The 21,744-nt window shown below is 36.6% G+C and overlaps 2 protein-coding genes across 2 annotated transcripts in view; both read left to right on the top strand.

The window, feature by feature from the left end:
* Positions 1-5,578, top strand: part of LOC123841422 (pregnancy zone protein-like) — a 44,578-nt gene extending 39,000 nt beyond the window's left edge. Inside the window, exons 28-36 of the mRNA XM_045871020.3 lie at positions 102-279; positions 568-791; positions 1,675-1,893; positions 2,046-2,176; positions 2,550-2,640; positions 3,278-3,346; positions 3,707-3,809; positions 4,737-4,778; positions 5,411-5,578. Of these exons, the coding sequence (XP_045726976.1) occupies positions 102-279; positions 568-791; positions 1,675-1,893; positions 2,046-2,176; positions 2,550-2,640; positions 3,278-3,346; positions 3,707-3,809; positions 4,737-4,778; positions 5,411-5,433 (1,080 nt within the window). The 3' untranslated portion in view covers positions 5,434-5,578. The remainder of the gene's footprint in view (positions 1-101; positions 280-567; positions 792-1,674; positions 1,894-2,045; positions 2,177-2,549; positions 2,641-3,277; positions 3,347-3,706; positions 3,810-4,736; positions 4,779-5,410) is intronic.
* Positions 5,579-20,069: 14,491 nt separating this feature from the next.
* Positions 20,070-21,744, top strand: part of PZP (pregnancy zone protein) — a 45,821-nt gene continuing 44,146 nt past the window's right edge. The window contains 1 exon segment of the mRNA XM_045869791.1: positions 20,070-20,155. Coding sequence (XP_045725747.1) covers positions 20,070-20,155 — 86 coding nt within the window.

Below are 21,744 nucleotides of genomic sequence, written 5' to 3' on the forward strand. Positions count from 1 at the left end.
ATGTTACATGACACATTGTGCCCTTTAATCTGGTGTTAGCCTGTGGACAATTCATTAGCCTGCTTCTGCTATCTAAAGATCTCTTTTCATCTGCCTTATAGCACCCTGTTGTCCGCAATGCTCTGTTCTGCCTTGAAAATGCCTGGGGATCCATCTCAGAGGCCCGAGGAAGTCTTGTCTATACCAAGGCATTATTGGCCTATGCCTTTGCCCTAGCAGGAAACCAGGCCAAGCGAAGTGAGCTTCTTGAATCGTTGGACAAAGACGCTGTGAAAGAAGGTAAGGGCTGCTACTGCACAATTTACCTCCCAAATCACCAGTGATTGACGGGCGCCTGGGGGGCTCAGTGGGTTAAGCGTCTGCCTTCGCCTGGATCATGATCTCAGGGTCCTGGGATAGAGCCCCACGTCGGGCTCCCTGCTCGGCGGGGAGACTGCTTCTCCCTCTACCCGTCCTCCCCTGCTCATGATCTCTCTCTCGCAATTAAATAAATAAAATCTTTAAAAATTAATTAATTAATTAAGATCATTCTTTAAGTTTAAGATCATATTCTGTTCTATTTCAAAGAGGATTCAATCCACTGGCAGCGTCCTGGGAAAGTTGAAGACGTTACAACATTCTATTATCAACCCCGGGCTCCTTCTGTTGAAGTGGAGATGACTTCGTACTTGCTTCTTGCCTATCTTACTGCTTGGCCAGCCCCATCTTCAGAAGACCTGTCTGTGGCCTCACGTATTGTGAAATGGATCATCAAACAACAAAACCCCAATGGGGGCTTCTCCTCCACTCAGGTCTGTGGAGAGAGCCTCTAGGAAGAAAAATAAATATGTTAATACATGTATAGACATATTCTAGGAGTTGAATAATCGGACAATATTTCTAATTCATACTTTCTCCATTCCTCCATCACCAGAAAGGTTCCAGCCTCATTATTTTATATATTCATTATTGAATAAAATCCTCTGTACAGTCTCTCATATCTTCTTTCCTTAGTCGACCCCCAAATGGAAAATAAATCAATCTTCCTAATGCAATATTTCATAAAATTACTTCCCTGATAAAGTAAATCTTTTTTTTTCCATCCAAAGACTAAAATTATCTAATAATGTTATTCAAAATATTTACTCTCCCCCAGTAAGCACAAATATTGCCATCTAATTAGGCTAATCCCTTCACTTTTTCTGGAATTGCTCTCTCCTTTTTCTATGTCTCCACATAATATTTCCCACCCTGGTAGTCCCTGATGCCTCTCTTTCTGTCTATATAAACCTTTCTCATGATTCATACATAATTTTATTTCTTCCTCACGGTACCTTCTTCAAGTACATCTTCTTACTCACCTTCTCATGAGGAAGTCTTCTCTTACTAATCTAGCTCTGCCTTCTTTTCCTTTCTCTGAATGTTTACAACAAAAATTATTATATAAATTTCTACATTATTGAAATAGCTTTTGCTCTATGTCAATGTGTGGGTCTAATTTCCATATGTATAGTGTAAACTACTTGAATGGAGAAACTTTTTTATGTCCCCCTAAAGTACATAGAATAGTTTATGTTAATAACGGGTCTGTGTTTGTCATGAAATAACTCTGAGAGAGAGTGGTATTGATATGATTTACATCCAGTATGATTTTGTTACCTGCACTCCTGTGATTTCTGCCCCATCTTTTTTCAGGATACTGTGGTAGCTCTCCAAGCCCTGTCCAAATATGGAGCAGCAACTTTCAGTAAAAGGGAGAAAGCAACTGTAGTGACTGTCAAGTCTTCAGAGACGTTCTTTGAAGAATTCCAAGTCCACTATACCAATTGCCTGTTGCTGCAGGAGGTCAGGTTGCCAGAGATTCCAGGGGAATACAGCACGACCGTGTCAGGGTCAGGATGTGTGTATCTTCAGGTGAGACTTCCAGGGTTTAGGGGATGCTACAAATGAGGAGAAAAAGCCTCAAGAATTGGATATGAATCTCCAAATGGAAAAAGAAATGTGCGCTAAAGAGAGACAGACTATTTGAGTGCAATGACAAAGGATTTTTTTTCCATTTGTTTCAGACATCCTTGAGATATAACATCCTGCCCAAGAAAGAAGGGAAAGTCCCCTTCACTCTGAAGGTTGATACTCTCCCCAAGAATTGTGATGGAGTACGTGCTCACAGGAAATTCCAGATTCACATCAACATTAGGTAAATCCATTTGTTGGTAAGACCTTTTGTAGAATATGGAGCAACTGATTTTCTTTTGCGGGGGAACTCCATTGTCTCAAGTCACACAATACGAATATAGAATTCTCGCAATATTTACTAACAAGAAAATTTTCTTCACTCATACCGAAAAACCTTAACGTTGAGCATATGATGTTGTCATACCTGCGGAGTGGAGTTCATAATGATGGGTTTTCCAAATAAGCATAGCAGAAACAAATAGAATAGATAGGGAAGCTGAGTGGTAGTTAAGGATAGGGAACACCAGAAATAATAGAGAAGGGGGAATTTCTGTCTTGAATGAACTCCAAAGAATTTTGTTTGAATGCCTTGTCCGTGTGCCTTGCCTTCATAGTTATACTGGGGAACGACCAAGCTCCAACATGGTCATTGTTGACGTGAAGATGGTATCAGGCTTCATACCTATGAAATCATCAGTGAGAAAGGTAAAGCCTAAATCCTTTACAGATAGCAAAGTCATGATAAATCCTGACATTTATGCTTGTCAATTTTATTGGGTTCTCAAAAGGTTTACTTCCTCACACTTACTTCTCTAGAGTGTTTCCATCATTTTAATAGTGGGTGTCACCATTATGTGGTCTCAGTGTAAGACGTAAGTCATAGACATCGTTAATAATGCTCCAGCAGCCCTTGAGACATTAGGTATGTGGAGAGGTATTGAATTATCATATTTTAAAAAGGGAAATATATATATACATATGTATAATATAAAAATATATCTCATATATGCACATACATATGATAAATGCGATATTCTTCCTTTTTTCTTTTTATATGGAAAGGATAATTATCTCTCATGTATCATGAAAATGTATATGTTAGAGATAGACTAGATAGATGATAGAGAGATGGACAGATAGATACAGAGATATATAGGTATAGATGATAGAGATGACAGATAATAGAGAAAGGGTTTAATAAATATTACTATTATTCTCAAAGAAATCACAATTAGCAGTTTGGATGTTTATGAACAGCCAGTTAGATCATAAGTACCTGAAAAGTGCTCTTAGCCTGGAATTTCCTCATCCCATATGTCTGGCTTATACTCTTGGTCAACAGCTCCAAGAAAAGCCTCAGATTCAAAGGACTGAAGTGAGCACCAACCATGTCCTGATTTACTTTGAAGAGGTAAGATTCTGTGACTCTGCTAGAAACTACTGGAGTAGTGGACACACCAATCCAGATTCTGGGTAATGTTTTGTACATACAAGTGAAGGAGAAGAAAATAGCCATAGAGGGAAATGAAGCCTGGATTGGTCAACAAGGCTCAATTTACTACATTTGACTGTCCATAGAATCATCTCTTTTGTCCTTCTAGTATCTGCCATTGAGTGTATTATGCAAATCTCAAAATGTCTCATTCTTTCCATAGGTTTTGATACAGATGGATAGCATAACCATAAGGTTTGAGAGTATCATAGGAAGAGAGGATGGTAACTAGAAACTAAGTTAATCTTTGATTCCAATTCAGTTTTCCTGTCTCTCCAGCTAACCAATCAAATTGTGAGTTTCTCCTTCTCAGTGGAACAAGACGTCCAAGTTGACAATTTAAAACCAGCTACTGTAAAAGCCTATGATTATTACGAGACAGGTGAGTGGGATTCAGACATGCTGAATTTTGAAAGGCAAAAACTGACTAATCTGGTAAAGGGTCACCATAACTCAAACAAAATCCCACAGTCTTTCACCAGAAGAAAAAGTGAGTTTACGGTCATTGGATAATCATGTGCCCCCTAAACTAGTCTTGAACCATTCTTATAAAGCAATAAGGGGATCGATTCTTTCTAAATTCTCCTGTAAAGTTGTTTGTTCTGGAGTGAAATATTCCAGAAATATAAGTAGAATAGCAATAACTAAAAAACACCTCAGTACTGATTTGTGGTATGAGACCTAAAATTTGATCCATTTTTTAAAATATTTTATTTATTTATTTATTTGAGAGAGACAGAGCATGCATGAGAGAGAGCATGATCTGGGAGGGGGGGCAAAGGGAAAGGGGACCTGAGCGGAAGGCAGATGCTTAACTGACTGAGCCACCCAGGTGCCCCAAATTTGATCCATTGTTGACTCATGCCTTGAGTAGTCTCACAAAATTTGGGAAACTGTAATATATCAGGAAATTCTTCCATTTGCTTATGTCTTTGAACTAGAAATTTACCAGCATCATAACATGCTGATAGTGTTAAAACTACTCTTTCCTGGAATGAGAAACAGTTCAGAGAGGAAGTTAAACTCCAATAAAGAGAACACAGCTGTGAAGAGGGCCATACAGTATCCCATAGATAGACAACCTTCCATCTGTGAAACCTGCCCCTGACTTCTGTATCCAAGCCCAGTTTTCTCTTACTGCCTCCTCCACTAGTCCTGCATGGTTTAGTACAGAAGTCATTCGTTTCCATTGGCTCCATAACTGTCTTTATTCTTTTTTCCTAGCTTACACAGTTATTTTACAATTAACTGTCCATATGCTTATTACTGAATGTCTTCACTCTTTCTGTCTTATCATTTTGTGTTTCAGGGGAATTCACTATTGAAGAATACAGGGATCCCTGCAGTGCTGGTAAGGTATAAACAGTGAAGTCTAATGCCAACATAAAGAAAATAAATAAACATCAGTTGTCCATATATGGTTGCTTCTTGAGTACATCCTTATCATATTATAAAGACCATGGTGTATCATTTAGGAACTTAAACAATTTCAAATGTATTACAGAATTTCTCGGTAGAAAAAAATGCAAGTAAAGTATAATTACTGGGTCTGGGGTGACTTGTTTGCAGACAAATCCAGGAATTTACCACATATAAAAACTAAATCATTTAATATTTAGTTTATATTCTATACCCAGTGGTGATATATTTATCACCTATGAACTTTTTAGGATATTTCTAAACTTATACTAGTTAAGGTCAGGAAACTTTTCCCTGTAGTTTTCCATATAGCACAGCACGAGAGATGTGATCTACAAGATTTTCCTTTACACCAGTCAACAATGTTCATTTCTGACAATATAACACTTGTGAGACCTTCAGTTCTCCATTCTAAAATAGGAAACAAAAAACAAGAACAGCCCTATCATTAAAAATAATTAAAATTTATTAAGTTCAAATATTTATGATTGAAATACAAAACATTATTCCTTTAGTAGATGACAGAATTTCCTTAAATTTCCTATCTTTTATTCTACTGTTTAGAATCTGAACACAGAAACGCTTGAAAATGGAAACTTGTGGACCTCATCAGATGATGTTCTCCAGGAACGAAGGACAAAGACTTATCAGGAGAGAGAAGATAGTGGGAGAAAGAGGGGACAGGAATTGGAAATACATAAAATTTGATGTTGAATAAATTTATGACATATACACTTCTACCATTTCTTTTGTTCTGTATCGATATTATATTTCCCTTCTGAAGTGTGTGTCTATTCCCCGCAGTATTTTTGCAAACACTATAAAAGCTATATGAAAAGCTGAGCTAAAAACACTACAGATAAATCAAAATGGAATTCCAAAAAATGTTCAAGTAACCCACAGGAAGGTAGACAAAAGAAAACAATGTTTCCAAATATTGGAAACAACCAAAATGTCCATTAATAGGCAAATGGTTATACTAACTGTGGTACATTCATGCCATGGAATACTACTCAGCAGTAAAAAGGAACAAACTATTGATCTACACAAAAATTTGAATGGATTTCAAGAACATTATGCTGGGTGAAAATAAAGCCAATTTCAAGAGGTCATACTATAGGATTCCTTTTATTCATTTTATTCTCATGAAATGAGAGAATTATAGAAATGGGGAAAAATTAGTGGTTTCCAGGGATTAGGGATGGTAGGGCAAGGGGGGATTGGAATGACTATAAGGCGTTGGTTTAGAGAGATATTTGGGGTGATAAAACCCTGTATGTGTTTTGTTACAAGTAAAATATTTGCATTTCTGTGGCTTAATAAAATGTTTTAATAACGACTATGGTGGGGCATCTGGGCGACTCAGTCAGTCAAGCAGCTGCCTTCTGCTCAGGTCATGATCCCGGGGTCCTGGGATGGAGCCCCGCACTGGGCACCGTGCTCAGTGGGGAGTCTGCTTCTCCTTCTCTCTCTGCCCCTCCCCCACCCCCACTCATGCTTGCTCTTTCTCCCTCCCAAATAAATGAATAAAATCTTTAAAAAAAATAATAATAATAACTACTATGGCCAGTTTCTCTCATTTCTCTGTTTTCATCTTTTTTTTTTTTTTTTTTGCAATACTGTTTATTATTTTCTCCAGGTAAAACTTCGAAACACTTTGTCAAGTTAATTATCCCCGTAATCACGCTGGGTACTATGTAGTGCTGCATTGACTATTTATCAATTTATAATGATTATGAATGCCAACATTTTTACAATATTTAGCCTTCGCTATTCAGACAGTTTATCTTCATTTATTCAAGTCACATGAAGTGAATTCTAAATTTGATTTACTTTCTGAATTTGGACTGAACTACAAAGTTAAAATTGAAGATTAACTTCATGAATATATATACCATGATAAATTGAAAGCATAAAACAATGTGCATCTGGAGACAAAAGATATGTGCAAGGATCAGATTACAAGATAATGAAAGACTACAACAATATTTTTCAATTGTTGATAGAAACCACTGCAAGATTTGAAGCAAGAGAATATTTCAGATTTGCATTATAAGAGTACGCCTTCTAGGCAAAGGGAAGAGGAAGTTTTTGCTGATCTCCAAATACATAGGCCCTTTGTGCAAAGCTCAGCTCTCTCCTTCATGCTTCATCAAATGGCTGAGCACACTTATCCCTCTTCCACACTTACACAATTCTACACTTTAAAAAATTATTTTCCTTGTATCTATGACTCAGACCTCTTTGAAAACCAAACCTGTGTCTTGTCTGCAGCCTGTTCTCTCAACACAGTGCCGTGACTACTGCAGGCACTCAGTGAAACAAAGGAGTGACTGAATGGGTCACTGCCCAGATGAACACATTCCCAAAGGTAGATAGGTAGAGGAGAAATGGAGAAACACAAAGGTGTTGGAATATACCTGTAACGAAAATGAGCTAGAAAGGTTGTTGGAGGAGAGGTGGGGGGGGGGGGGGATGGAGTAATTGGCATTAAGGAGGACACTTGAAGTAATGAGCACTGGGTGTTAAATGCAACTGATGAATCAGTAAATTCTACCTCTAAAAACTAAAAAAAAAAAAGAATATAGAAAAAAAAGAAAATTAGCTAGAAAGACCATTTTACTCAAACCTGAGTTGAATTGCTTAATACTTCACAAATATTTTATGGAAAAGAATTTCATACTTTTCCAAAGTCAAATAAATGAGGAGGAAAAGGAATTTTGGTTATTTATTAACATTTTAAGCAAAACTTGTTTAAAAGTACCTTTTATACGTTCACTGAACTCTAAGAGGAAAATTATTGCCTCTGTCTTGCAAAATTGGCTGTCAACAATCATCAAAAGGGTAAATACACATTATCTCTGTTGTGGGTTGACTTGTGCCCCCCAAAAAGATATGTTGAAGTCCCAATCCCTGGCACCTGTGAATGTGACCTTACCTGGAAATAGGGTCTTTGCAGATGTACTTGAGATGTAAGTTAAGATGAGATCATCCTGGAGTAGGATGGACCCTTGATCCAGTATTTCTGTTGTTCCATAAGAAAAGGTGAAGATATACAGAGACGAGCATGCACACAGGGAAGACAACATCAGAGAAAAAGAGAAAAGGTCATGTGATGATGGAAGCAGAGACAGGAACACCAGGCAAAGAGAAAGGCAGGCAAGAGGTTGCCCGGTAGAGCACTTGGAGGGTGAGTGGCCCTGTCCACACCTTGATTTGTGACTTCCAGCCTTCAAAACTAGGAGAGAATAAATTTCCATTGTTTTAAGCCACCCAGTCATAGGAAACTACTGTAATATCCAATTAAAATAATATATTTTCATTACTGGCCCAGTTTACTTCGTTCATTTTTATCTGTCTTTTAAATCAGAAGAAAGAGGGGTGCTTGGGTGTCTCAGTCATTTAAGCGTCTGACTTTGGTTCAGGTCATGATCTCAGGGTCCTGGGATCGAGTCATGTATCAGGCTCCACCATCAGGGTGGATTCTCCTTGAGTCTCTCTCTCCCTCTGCCCATCCCCCCCATAATGCTCTCTCTCTCTCTCGAATAAATGAATAATAAAAATCTATTAAAAATAAAATAAATCAGAACAAATAAATGAGCATGTTCCAAATGATTGAGTGGTGGAAAGAGAAACCAGGAAATTTTCTTTTTGTTTTATATATTCCCACACAGTTCAAAAATAAAATATCTTGTTCCGTAACTTAAAACAAACAAAAACTAAAATGAGATATGGGGTCTAGTTTTTCACATCTAGCCTTCTACCATGTTTATAGCTTATCTCAAAACAGATGAATCTCTTCTTGCTGTTAAAGTTCTCCAGGAGAATTTTCTTATTTCTCCTGTGGTCATAAGGAAAATAAAATGATTCATAATAAAAATAAATAAATCCATGAGCCATTAAGATTGCTGAACTTCAAGGCACATTTGGGTGAAAATGCTGATTTGTAGATTTTAATCTGTGCTGGTATGCTCCCTCAAGGAATATTTGATTAGTACTTAATACAAAGTAGAAGTATTGTGCAGACCTTTCTTCTTAGAGATTTTGAAAATATAAAGGAGTCACTGTTATTTAAATGGCAATAGTGCACAAAATATCTTTGTGCTTTTCACTTAATATTCTCAGGCATTTTTCTTATAAAATTTAGGAACCAGAATTAATGAGATAATATTAAAATAAAGAATACTCAAGCCACTAAATGCAAAAGGTCTGCAAGGATTCAAGTTATTGCTGGACAAAGTTTGGCCTAAGAAAATCTGTGCCAAGATCTAATGTGTACTTAATCTGACAAAATGAAACTTGTCATGTCTAGCAAATGATCTTTGATTACCCAAACTCTGTTAATATATAAGCCACACAAAGACTTTCACCCTCAGTACACTTGGATATCACTCAGCCCAAAATTCTCTCCCAAAGACACCAAGCACCTGAATATAAAACTAAGTTGCTTCTTGATACCAGGCATAAAAAAAGAAAAGATTGAAAATAAAAGAGAATGCCTTTGCCAATTTGTGCAAAATAAAACAGCACCTTTTCTATAAAATGTTTTATAATTTATACTAGGACTCATAGAGGAATATTATTAACATGGTATCTTCTTATTTTAAGTAATTACTCATCAAAGTATAATTTTCAAAAAGAAAATATATATTCATATATATATATAAATTATATTCTCAAGAAAACATAAAATAAACACGTGTGAAAGATTTTATTTAACCTGTTAATTAAGCAACCAGTAAGATGTTATAACCACGTCAAAGAACATCCAAAAGGCTAGGATATTTACAGACAATTTAACAAAACCGGTTAAGATAAGAAGGGTGGGTTGTGTATAAAACTAAATAATGTAAAATATGCCATAACATCCTTGGGGTTATCTGTTCCACTGGACAGAAATTATTTGCATGTTTATCTGACAAAAAGCCACAAGTAACCTCACTGGGTCTGGAACTTTTCATTTGTAGTAAACAATGAAATGAACTAAGTATGTTCCCCTTGATAATCTTTAAGTGGCCCTTGACCCCAAGTTGTATTGCAAGAATGTGCTACTCCTCATTTTTGCCTTATTGCTGAGTTTCTGGTCATTTTTCTGATGGTCTCCCCTGTCCAAAGATTATTCTTGATTTTAGAAAAGAGAAGTGGCAGTCTCATTAGGTCTGTACGAATTGTTTTCATAAGTGCTAGGAGGGTTAATTAGCTATGTAGGCCTCTTTGATTTTGTCTGTAAATCTTGAGCCTTCAGTATTAAGCAACTACCAAGGCCACATAATTAACTTCTGTCCAGCAGCTTTTATAAGGAATCTTGGTTCAGACTTTTCAGACCCTCTATGACTTACCATTTAACCTATAGTACCCACAAAGTTAGATGAACGCCTCTCATCTAAAAGTCCCCCAAAATCCAGGGTCCTTGGCTTGCATGGAAATGATCTTTCTTATTTATACTTGTGAGACTGGGGCCCTATAAGTCAGGTACCATGTCAATTTCATGAGAAAACTTTGTAGACATTGACTCCACTGATATTTCTCAATAGTGACCTTAACATGCTCGAAGCTAAATGAGAATTATCTTCAAATATTATTGTTCTGAGTGGGCCTTGATTACACAATCAACCTGTCCAATTATATCCATGTTAAAAGAAAACAACAGATTCTTATTAAACCATGCCATATTTGCCATGCAGTATAAAAATTCAGTGAAAGTATGTGTTTGAAACCAGTGGGAATCAGATATTATTTTTAAATGTTTTGTTTTCATCCACAGAAATAAAATCTACTAAATTAGGGGTTAGATATAAGTAAAAAGAAAGAAAAAACTTTTCCTATATTTGTTAAAAACACATTATTTAAAATAATACTTAACCATTTTTCAAATAGATAACCACATTTTAATTTCCCTCCTTGTTTTATTCAATGCTAGTAATTCTTGTTCTACTTTATCTTAGGTCAAGCATTCTTGCTATATTTGCTTCTAAACTAAAAAGAGTCCTGGATATCTTGACTGATCCATTAGCCCAGCCTAAAAGTTGTCTAAGGGAAAACAGCTCAGAAACCTGAATCCAAGAGTCTGTTCTTTGAAGTATCGATGTTCATAGCATCTAATACAGGACTTTCCAGAAGAATCAAGAAGTAAACACCTGGGTCACCTTGGTGGCTCAGTTGGTTAAGCATCCAACTCTTGATTTCAGCTCAGGTCATGATCTCAGGTTTGTAAGATCCAGCCTTGTATGGGGCTCGCACTGGGCATGGAGCCTGCTTAAGATTCTCTCTCTCTTTCCCTCTGCACCCTCCAACTCTAAAAAAAAAAAAAGAAAAAAAGTAGACACCTGCATGATAGTGAAATTAGTTAATTTATAACAATAACCAATAACATCACAGTGAAGGAGGACAAATTTCTCTATAGGCATACTGCACATAGCTATTTCACAAGGGTTTGATCGATGTTTTCATAGAAGTGACAATAGGGGTGCCTGGGTGGCCCAGTCAGTTAAGCATCCAACTTTTGGTTTCCGCTCAGGTCGTGATCTCAGCCAGGGTCACGAGATTGAGCCCTGCATCAGCCTCTGCACTCAGAGTCTGCTTGAGATTCTCTTTCCCTTCTGCCCCTCCCGCTTGTGCTCTCTCTCCTTCTCTCTCTCAAATAAATAAATTTAAAAAAAAAAGTGAGAATATGCTATGAACAGTGAAGACATTGACAAATGTCCAGCGTCTTCACATAAAAGGTACAATTTCTGAAATATTTATATTGACATTTTGCCTGTGCAAATTTAACCTAGGGAAGGTTGACTATATCTTCCAATTTAGTCATTCTTCCCAATGAGGTCTTACAACACTAATAAGCTAATTAATAAATATAATGAAAAATATCCTGACTTTATCATTTCTTTTAAATTTAGGATTCCATCCAAGGAAAGCAAAAGAAAGTAGCCCAATTATACCTGGTAACTAGGTTAAAAGGGAAAACGATACTTTGTTACCTATTACTTAAAGTGAAAATATTTTAAAGTTAACGTAAGAGAAGAAAGGTAACATGATTGTCAAGTCAACACAAAGCAGAGAAAAATATTCTGGTGCAACACTGAATAGTTGCTATTTGGACACATTACAACAGAAAATAAGTAAAAATCTCAGCCACTGTTGAGAGCAAAACCTACTAAATTGAGGGTTAGATATAGCATAAAAAGAAAAAGAACTTCTTTTATATTCTTTAAAAACACAGTATTTATAATCATACCTACTATATTCCAAGTAAATAACCACAATTTAATTTCTAAGATCAATATATCATTAACAGAGAAAGCCTAATTTTAATTTTGCATTAATATAACATTTTGTGTAAAAGTTTTGTAAGTTTTTTAAAATTAATAAACCCATCAAAATTGAGCCGAGAGTAACATCAGCAAAAATGGTAGAGTAAGGAGCTCCAAAATATCAAATATTCATGGCTTGAAAGACATATTAATATAAAATATATTACATTAGAGTAATGAAATATAATGTATAAATTTTAGTATACTAATATTATTGATATTATTAAGATGGCAATATACCCCAAAGTGATCAGTGTGATAGATTCAGTACAATCTCAACCAAAATTACCAGTACTTTTCTTCCAGAAATGGACAAGTTGATCCTGAAATTCATTTGGAGATGCAAGGAACCCAAATTAGCCAAAACTGTATTGAAAAAGAAGAACAAAGAAGAAAGACTCACATTTCCCTATTTTAAAACTATTTTCAAAATTTGATCTAGAATCCACAACACATAAAAACCTCTTACAACTCAACCATAAGAAAACAATCAAATTAAAATATGGTAAAGGAATTGAATAGAAACATCTGTAAAGAAGATACACAAATAGTCAATAAACCCATGAAAATATGCTCAACATCGTTAGTTATTAGGGAAACGCAAATCAAAACCACAATGAGACACCACTTCACACCCAGTAGGATGGGGATAATAAAACAATCAACAACAACAACAACAAAACAGAGGATGACAGGTGTTGGCAAGGATGTGGAGAAAAGAGAGGCCTCATTTATGGAATGCTGCAAGGTGAAAAGCTGCAGCTGTTTGGAAAACAGTTTGACAGTTCCCCAAAATGTTAAACATAGAGTTCCAGTGTGATCCAGCAATTATACTCCAACTTACACACCAAAGAGAATTGAAAACATATGTTCACACAAAAACTTTTACACAACTGTTCACAGCAGCATTATTCATAATAGCCAAACAGTAGAAACAACCCAAAAGTTTTATCAACTGAATAATAAATAAAATATGGTACATCCATGCAATGGAATATCTTTCATCCATATAAAAAAGTAAAGTACTGGGGTGCCCAGGTGGCTCAGTCGGTTAAGTGTCTGCCTTTGGCTCAAGTCACGGAGTCCTGGGATTGAGCCCCACATCAGGCTCCCTGCTCCTCAGGGAGTCTGCTTCTCCTTCTCCCTATGACTGCCCTCCCCCACCCCACTAGTGCTCACTCTCTCTTGTGCTCTCTGTCTCTCTCTCTCAAATAAATAAATAAAAGCTTTAAAAAAAAAAGTAAAGTACTGTTACAGGCAGCAGCTGGGATGAATCTTGAAAATACTGTGCTAAGTGAAAGAAGCCAGACACAAACGGCCACATAACGTATTATTCCACTTATTTATATGAAACGTCCAACCAGACAAATCCATAGAGACAGAAAATAGATTAAAGGTTGTCAGAAATTGAGGAGGAAAAAATTGGGAGCAGGTACATTTCTTTTGGGAATAATGGAATATTTAACAATTAGACAATGGTAATGATTGCATAATACCATGAATATACTAAAGTCACTTAATTGTACTCTTGAAAATGGACTTTTGCGTTATGTGAGTTACATCTAAATAAAAAAATTACTCCCAAAAATGTTACCCCAGCTATGGGAAAAGTTGTAATGCTTCTTTCCAGATTCAGTGTTACAAATGAAGGGGGAAAAAAATCCTTTCCTGCAGACCTTGTTCTACATTCATTCAGGTTTTCTCTTTCACTGTTCTATTTCACATTATGAAATTTGTGATTCATTTTAAAATTGTGAGTCATTTTAAAACAAAAGTATTCTCTTTTTTCCCTTGGAAAAACAGACAGTCCATTACTTTGCACAATTGTGTTTTTCTGTTCCCACTATAGTCTCACCTTATTCATAATTATAACTTTTAACCCTATATACAGAAAAACAACTGGAAGAGAGATCATTGAGAAGTGTCTCCTGTATCTAGCATTTTAGCAGGCTAATAAAGTTCTCAAGAATACATATAAAGACAATTTTCTGCAGCCACCCATATCCCTTTTACAACTTTTCAAAGTTTGGAGTTGTAAAAACAAGGAACAGAAAACATAAGGCAAGGAAAATGTGGTTAATTTGAAAAAAGACCAAGTACAAATAATTCAAGAAATAAAAAATTGATTCATTGAAATAAAAAAAGAAATCAGGGGCGCCTAGGTGGCTCAGCTGGTTAAGTGTCTGACTCCTGATTTCAGCTCAGGTCTTAATCTCAGGGTTGTAAGTTCAGGCCCCACATTGAGCTTTGGGCTGAGCGTGGAGCCTACTTAAAAAAAAAGAAAGAAAGAAATCAATGCTGAGTACTGAATTTTGTTGGTGAGGGAGCAGCCCTGGCTCACTGGATGATAGAGAAGTTCACTAAGGCTTTGAAACCAGGTGACAAAAAAAAAAAGAAAAAAGAAAAAAACCAGATGACAAAAGAAAGAAAGAAATTAGAAATCTAATGCTTTAAGCAGTAGATCTGACAGAGATAAAATGAAAATTAACGAATTTGTAATAAGATCTGAGGAAATTACTCATAATGCAAGAGAATTAAAAAGTTATGCAAAATACCAAAAACAAGTTTAAAAAAGACAAAAAGCACAGAATAGAGTCAACACTTATTTCCAACAAAATGGAAAATTAGCACAGACTGCTTCTTCCTTCTTCCAGATAACCCTGGAGAAATAACATAAGCAAGAGAGAAACAGAAGTTTTAGGAACCAACAAAATATTAGAAAAAAAAAAACTGGAGGAAATGAAGGCAATCTGGAGCTGATGAAGAAGTGTCAGGGGAGTTGGTAGTCAAAGAGAAAGGAATTTGGGAGATGGCTGACTTGGTAAATTGAAAGAAGTTATTTAAGTTCTGCAGTTGGTTTTCCTTCAAGCTGGTTTGGGACAATCATTACCCCTTCACCACAGAAATCAGCAGCAAAAGCCTAGAGTAAAATCTTATTAACCGAAAACCTCTGCAAGTATGAAGAGTAGACGAAACCTGATGTGGAATAATCAGCTGCCTCAGACTTTCGTTTTTCCATTCCATCCCCCTTTCAACCCTCCATGCTCTGGAGACGATCTCTTTTCACTACTGTCTCCTAAAGATATAAAAATGTAGCAAGTAAGCGTGATCACCAGTAGTCCTTGGTGACTGGGGATTTCCTCCCTGGACTCTTTCTCTCTCCACACTTTAAAGTCACTAGCAGGATCACAGACAAGGATCTGATCTTTGGCTCTTCCCCTACATATATCATTGGACAAAGTATCCCATTAATAATGGGCTCACAGACCAAAATAACAAAATAAATGTTGGCTGCTCAAGTCCTATAAAAGAAACAGCAAACTGATCAACATATATTACCTAAAGGAGAATTATCAGAATAAACATAACATAAAATAATCCTAATATTTTAAAATAGATAATAAAAGGTATACAAAATATAAATTAAAAACTAGAAACCATAACACAAAAAAGTGGGAATATTAGATATGAATACATAATATTTGATATTTATGAGATTAATATTCTGATGTATATAATTGAACAAAATATGAGCTTAAAGGTGAAGTTGAGGAATTTTGCAAAAAAGCAGCAGAAAAGTTGAAATAAATACATAGAAAATGCAAATGGAAAACTAAGTAATATGAAAGATTGAAGTAAAAACGTGAACATCTACATCTTAGACTTCCCAGGTGAGATGAAAGTAAAAGTGAAAAGGAAGAAAATATGAAGAAATAATGGAAATAAATTTCCCAGAATCAAAAAAAAAATAACTAACAGCATAAAAGAGAAGAAAAAAAAACACCACAAACCTAGACACATACTAAACTTTTAAAATTTATAAGATAAGGAAAAATCCTAAATGATTCCAGAGACAAAGACTAAGTACAAGTTCTCAACAACACTGGATACAAGAATACAATGGAAAAATAGTTTAAGGCACTAAGGAAAACTTCGTATCAGGAATTTTATATCCAAAAAATAAATAAATAAAAATTCAAAACATAAATAATAAAGAATTTTATATCCAAGAAAATCATGACTCAAATGTGAGAGCATAAAAAATATTTGCATGTATACACAGCCTCAGAAGTTTTTTTTTCTATTGTTTTATTATGTTATGTTAATCACCATACATTATATCATTAGTTTTTGATGTAGTGTTCCATGATTCTTTGTTTGCATATAACACCCAGTGCTCCATGCAGAATGTGCCCTCTTTAATACCCAACACCAGGCTAACCCATCCTCCCACCCCCCCTCCCCTCTAGAACCCTCAGTTTGTTTTTCAGAGTCGATAGTCTCTCATGGTTCATCTCCCCTTCCGATTTCCCCCCCTTCATTCTTCCCCTCCTGTTATTTTCTTCTTTTTTTTTTTTTAACATATACTGTATTATTTGCTTCAGAGGTACAGATCTGTGATTCAACAGTCTTGCACACTTCACAGCGCTCACCATTTGCTAGACAAGAGCCCTATGCTGAAAACCATTCAAGAGAAAATCTGCAAACAAAAAAGAGAAATAAACCAGGGTATGCTATAAAATATATGAAAGCAAGGATGATTTAAAGGATTAGTGCTATTTATGGATTTCTTTAAATAAAATGTCTAAAATCAAAGAAACTTGCAAAAGTATGATTTTGTATCAGGCAAGGTAATCAAAACCACATTGTAATTTGAAGAGGGAAAGTTTAATATAAAGTATTATAGACAAAAACAGGAGATTGGGATGATGAGAGATATTTATTTATTTATTTATTTATTTATTTATTTATTTATTTAAAAATAAATCACGACCTGAGCCGAAGGCAGACGCTTTACCAACTGAGCCACCCAGGCTCCCATGAGATATTATTTAATACAGAATAAAAAGAACTCTAAAAAATATAAGAATAGCAGGACTATGAAGTAGACACTATCCACCGGCTGAAATAGTGCACCAAGGAAAAGACAGATCTGAAGTACAGCCAAAGAAAGAACTCCTCAATGCTGAGTACTGAACTTTGTTGGAGAGGAAGAAACCCTGGCTCACTGGATGATAGAGAAGTTCACTCAGGCTTTGAAATCAGGTGACAAGGGAAGGTGCTGGGCTGGTGGCACTCTTGTTGGGAAGCACCTCAGAAGGTGTTGGGGAAAATCATCCACAAGAAGTTGCCAAGTGTTGCTAGCTATTGGGCACCACAGAAGCCTACCAGTGCAGAAGCACATGCACTGCTGAAGACGGATGCTTAACAGATCATGCAAACTGCAGAAATCAGGCACCGGAGGAGCCCAGGACTGCGGAAACCACATCTGCTGAAAGAGACTACCTAGAGGAGCACCTTAGAACCAAGAAGAGAAATTTGTTCCTTCTCCAATGTTCCTCTAGAACTCTTTATTAGAAAAGCTTAACATCCTGGCAAAGGATAAAAATTCATAGACACCAGCTCCACAAGGCAAAATAGCCAATGAAGGATAGATTTGGAAGGTATTGAATTGGTAACCAGCACAAACCTCAGTAACTCATTACTCAAAAATATATATATATATATGGGAAGGGGGATAGATGTAGGAGAGACTAAACATATATAAGAAATTTCTGAAGTACCTGCCTTATTAGATGGAAGATGTGGGAAGTCTAAGCTATCACAGGAATAAATAAACATGAGTATGTCTTAGGTTAAAGCAACAATCATAAGACAAAACAGAATGTATATATTTTAAATCAGATGAATAAAACTTTCAGAAATTACAATAATTGGGGCGCCTGGGTGGCTCAGTTGGTTAAGCAACTGCCTTCGGCTCAGGTCATGATCCTGGAGTCCCTGGATCGAGTCCCGCATCGGGCTACCTGCTCGGCAGGGAGTCTGCTTCTCCCTCTCCCACTCCCCGTTTGTGTTCCCTCTCTCGCTGTGTCTTTCTCTGTCAAATAAATAAATAAAATCTTAAAAAAAAAAAAAGAAATTACAATAATTGTAAATGCATTAAACTTAACAAATGAGAGGAACTGTTAAACTAGCTGATAAAAAAGGAAAAAATCTAGGAATGTGTTGTCCATACTTAAATAAAAAGTTTGAAAAAAGAAAATTTGAAATGAGATATAGCTTGAGATGAGATAAAGCAATAAATATGAACCAAAGAAAAGCTCCCCGCAAGTAGCAATTTTATATCTATCAAAATTAGATTTAAGGAAAAATAAAATCAGAAGGTACTGTGAGGGACATTATATATTTTAAAAGAAATATAAAGCAGGAAGATATGCCCATTGTCAATACATAGTCATTAAAATTATACAAACAAAAGTGGAAATAAATTACAATGCTAAATAAATATTAACTGACAGATGTTGCAGAGGAAAACAAAACAAGAATATCAAACACTTGTACAATGAAATGAATAAGCTCAAATTACATGTATGCGGCAGGGGGTGGGGGTGTGGAGGGGCCAGGAAGGATACTGGTGCAAGAATGAACAGAAGCCCACTGATAGGAAACAAAGAGTTCAGAGATGGAACAATGTATATATGAGACTTTAACAGACCATATAAGTGGCACCACATATCAAGGGGGTTTAAAAAGACTGTTAGTGGAAGGGGCTAAGAAAATTAAAGTTTAAAAAAAAACACAAAACTTGGATCTGTAAGGAAAACTACATGCAAAGTTAGAATACAGATAGTTTGCTGATACACTTATAAAAGGTCAAACTATAAAATTAACAGAAGAATCAAATTTGGGCTTGGAAGAAATATCTTAAAGCAAACTGCAAAAGCATAAATCACAAGGAAAAGAAGTTGAAGTTTATCAGTGCAACATTAAGAAATAAAGGATACTATGGACAGAGTTATAGATGAGATAATGAAAGAAAATATTTATAATGTCTAAAACTGGTAAGGAACTGTATCTAGGTTTATACAAAAAAATTCCAGGAAATCAACAAGACTAGGATAGCAACTATAATTTTTAAAAATGAGAAAGGGGGGTGCCTGGGTGGCTCAGTCGTTAAGCGTCTGCCTTCGGCTCAGGTCATGATCCCAGAGTCCTGGGATCGAGCCCCAAATCCAGCTCCCTGCTCTATGGGAAGCCTGCTTCTCCCTCTCCCACTGCCCCTGCTTGTGTTCCCTCTCTCGCTGTCTCTCTCTCTGTCAAATAAATAAAATCTTTAAAAAAAAAAAAAATGAGAAAAGGAAATGAACAAGCAATTTACAAACTAAAGGCATACTAAAAAAAACCTTGAAGTCATTGATAATGAGATAGATACAAATTGAAACAATGATATAATATAACTTCATACCCATTTGTTTGGCAAAATGTAAAGACCAGCTGTCGGCAGAAATGTGAGGATATGCACTATCTGGTGGCATCATAGTGTGTTACAACCATTCTGGGAGAGTAATCTGGCAGTATTTAGTCAGTTAAGTACATGCCTCAGATCCAGCAATCCCACCTCTGTGTATGTGTCTAAGGAAACATGTTAAAAAGATATTTATCAAAGCATTATTTGTGGTATCAGGGAGGCAGAGGCAATCTTGATTCTATCACTGGGAGAGTGGACATACAAAATTCGGTTGATGATGACCAAGAAGTGTGCTACTGTAATAAAATACAACTGATTTAATCTATACATAATAACATGGATGAATCTCTTATACGGAGCTGTTCACCAGGAGCTTTGCTGTCAAAGCAAAAGAAAGTTCATTCTATTTAAAATATGAATTTTATCCTCTGGAAATGCCTCAGAGCCTGTCAGAGGTTAGCCTTGAGGGTAATGAGGCAATCACTGAGAGCAATGACCTTTTCAGGGAAGCTCTGCCCAACTCTGAGCTCCCTTTGGAGGCCTTGGGGTGGAGCTTGTTTGCAAATAGCAGCCACATAAAACCTGGTAAATTTAAGACGTCTCAGGGACCAGGTTGAAGGCAGGGAGTTGGGCACAATACAGTGCCTGAGATTTGTCCCTCACTATGGAGAAAGGCAGACTTCCTCATTCATGTTTCATGCTACTTCTCCTTGTCCTGCTTTCTACCGATGCTTCAGACCCTGCAGAACGGTCTCTCTTAAAGTCCCCTCCTCAAGAGTCTGTGCTTTATCTCCATCTCTTCTTTATATCTTTGCTTTAACTTTCCCATTAAATGCTACCCTTCCTGTTTCTTAAGATACCTTCCAATCTTGGGCGCCTGGGTGGCTCAGTTAGTTAAGCGACTGCCTTCGGCTCAGGTCATAATCCTGGAGTCCCGGGATCGAGTCCCGCATCGGGCTCCTTGCTCAGCGAGGAGTCTGCTTCTCCCTCTGACCCTCCCCACCTCATGCTTTCTCTCTCTCTCAAATAAATAAATAAAATCTTTAAAAAAAAAAAAAGATACCTTCCAATCTTAAGAGACTAATTATAAGCTATTTTTTCTTTCACTTTTTTCTACATTTTCACTTTTTTTCATTGCGTCATCATAATCATAAATAGAATAAATAGTCACTAGAAGGCGTGATTTGATTAGACACTGAAACCTCAATCCCACCTTCACGGAATCTTTCTTTAGGATGGAAAGCATTGACTATAAAAATAGTTACAGCACATAGTGGGGTGCAGTTTAATTCATATTGTAGATCACACATATAGAAGTATATAGCTCCTTTGTTTTTCAATAACTTACTGAGTCTTCAGCAAGAGACCCCAGTAACGGGCCAGTTGGGCAGGGGTGCAGGGAGTAATTGAAAACTATTCAGTTAAAGTTGGTAAGATCCAATAATCGTAAGATTTCTCTTCCACCTCTCCCCAGTTCCTCCCCAAGAGAGGACCTAGAAGGTTGTGATCTCCATTCCTTCCTAGTGGAGAAAAAGGCTCAGAGTCTTTGCTCTGAGAATTCTTCGTCTTCCTTGGCCATTGTTAATCTGGCTTCTTCTCACCTGCCAGCCTTCATCATTTGAATCTTCAGCCATCTGGTTTGTCTCAGCTCGGTCCCTTGATCAACAGTCCCAGAAGCCCTCTCTGGCTGACTCCGATTCACCTCAGCTCTTTTTTATCCTATAGAGCCCCCAACTTGCCACAGCATCCTGCCTCCAATCCTGCGACTATTCTAATACAAACTGTATTGCAGAGTCACCTTTCCCCCTTTGTAGTTCAGACCCCTACCCACTGTGCACTCCTGCCTTGAATGTAGCTACATTCCAGATTGATACAGGCAGCCTCGAGAGTCCTAAATGTGCAGAGGGATCAAAGGATCCCTTTCTCTTTGTGTGAGCTTAATCCACTTAATACAATTGGGCCTCTCCACGACAGAGTGCAGGAAGCAGAAATCAGAACTGTGACCAACTCGCTTTCCTTTCTTCTTCAAATTTCTTCAATGCACAATTTCCCAGTAATCAGTAGGGATACATTTTTCTGCCATCCTTCCTCTATCTCATGTACAACTGTGGATGGTAGCACCTCCCATTGCATTCCACCCAAAGAGCATCTGGAAATATGTAGGGGTTGTTCAGATTTCTGAAGGCTGAATGGATGAAGCAAGCAGCATTCATTGGAGTTGGAAATGTTAAGCAGTCTGTGTTTTCAGTTCAACACAACATTATGCCCACTGAAAACATTATTTTACATCGCATCCAACATCTGTTAAAAAACAATAAACTTCATGGCCTAGTTGTCAT

This window comes from Mirounga angustirostris, unplaced genomic scaffold (genome assembly GCF_029215605.1).
Source record: "Mirounga angustirostris isolate CCGP_5_RB_7025 unplaced genomic scaffold, mMirAng1.0.hap1 SCAF_5, whole genome shotgun sequence".
Classification (NCBI taxonomy): domain Eukaryota; kingdom Metazoa; phylum Chordata; class Mammalia; order Carnivora; family Phocidae; genus Mirounga; species Mirounga angustirostris.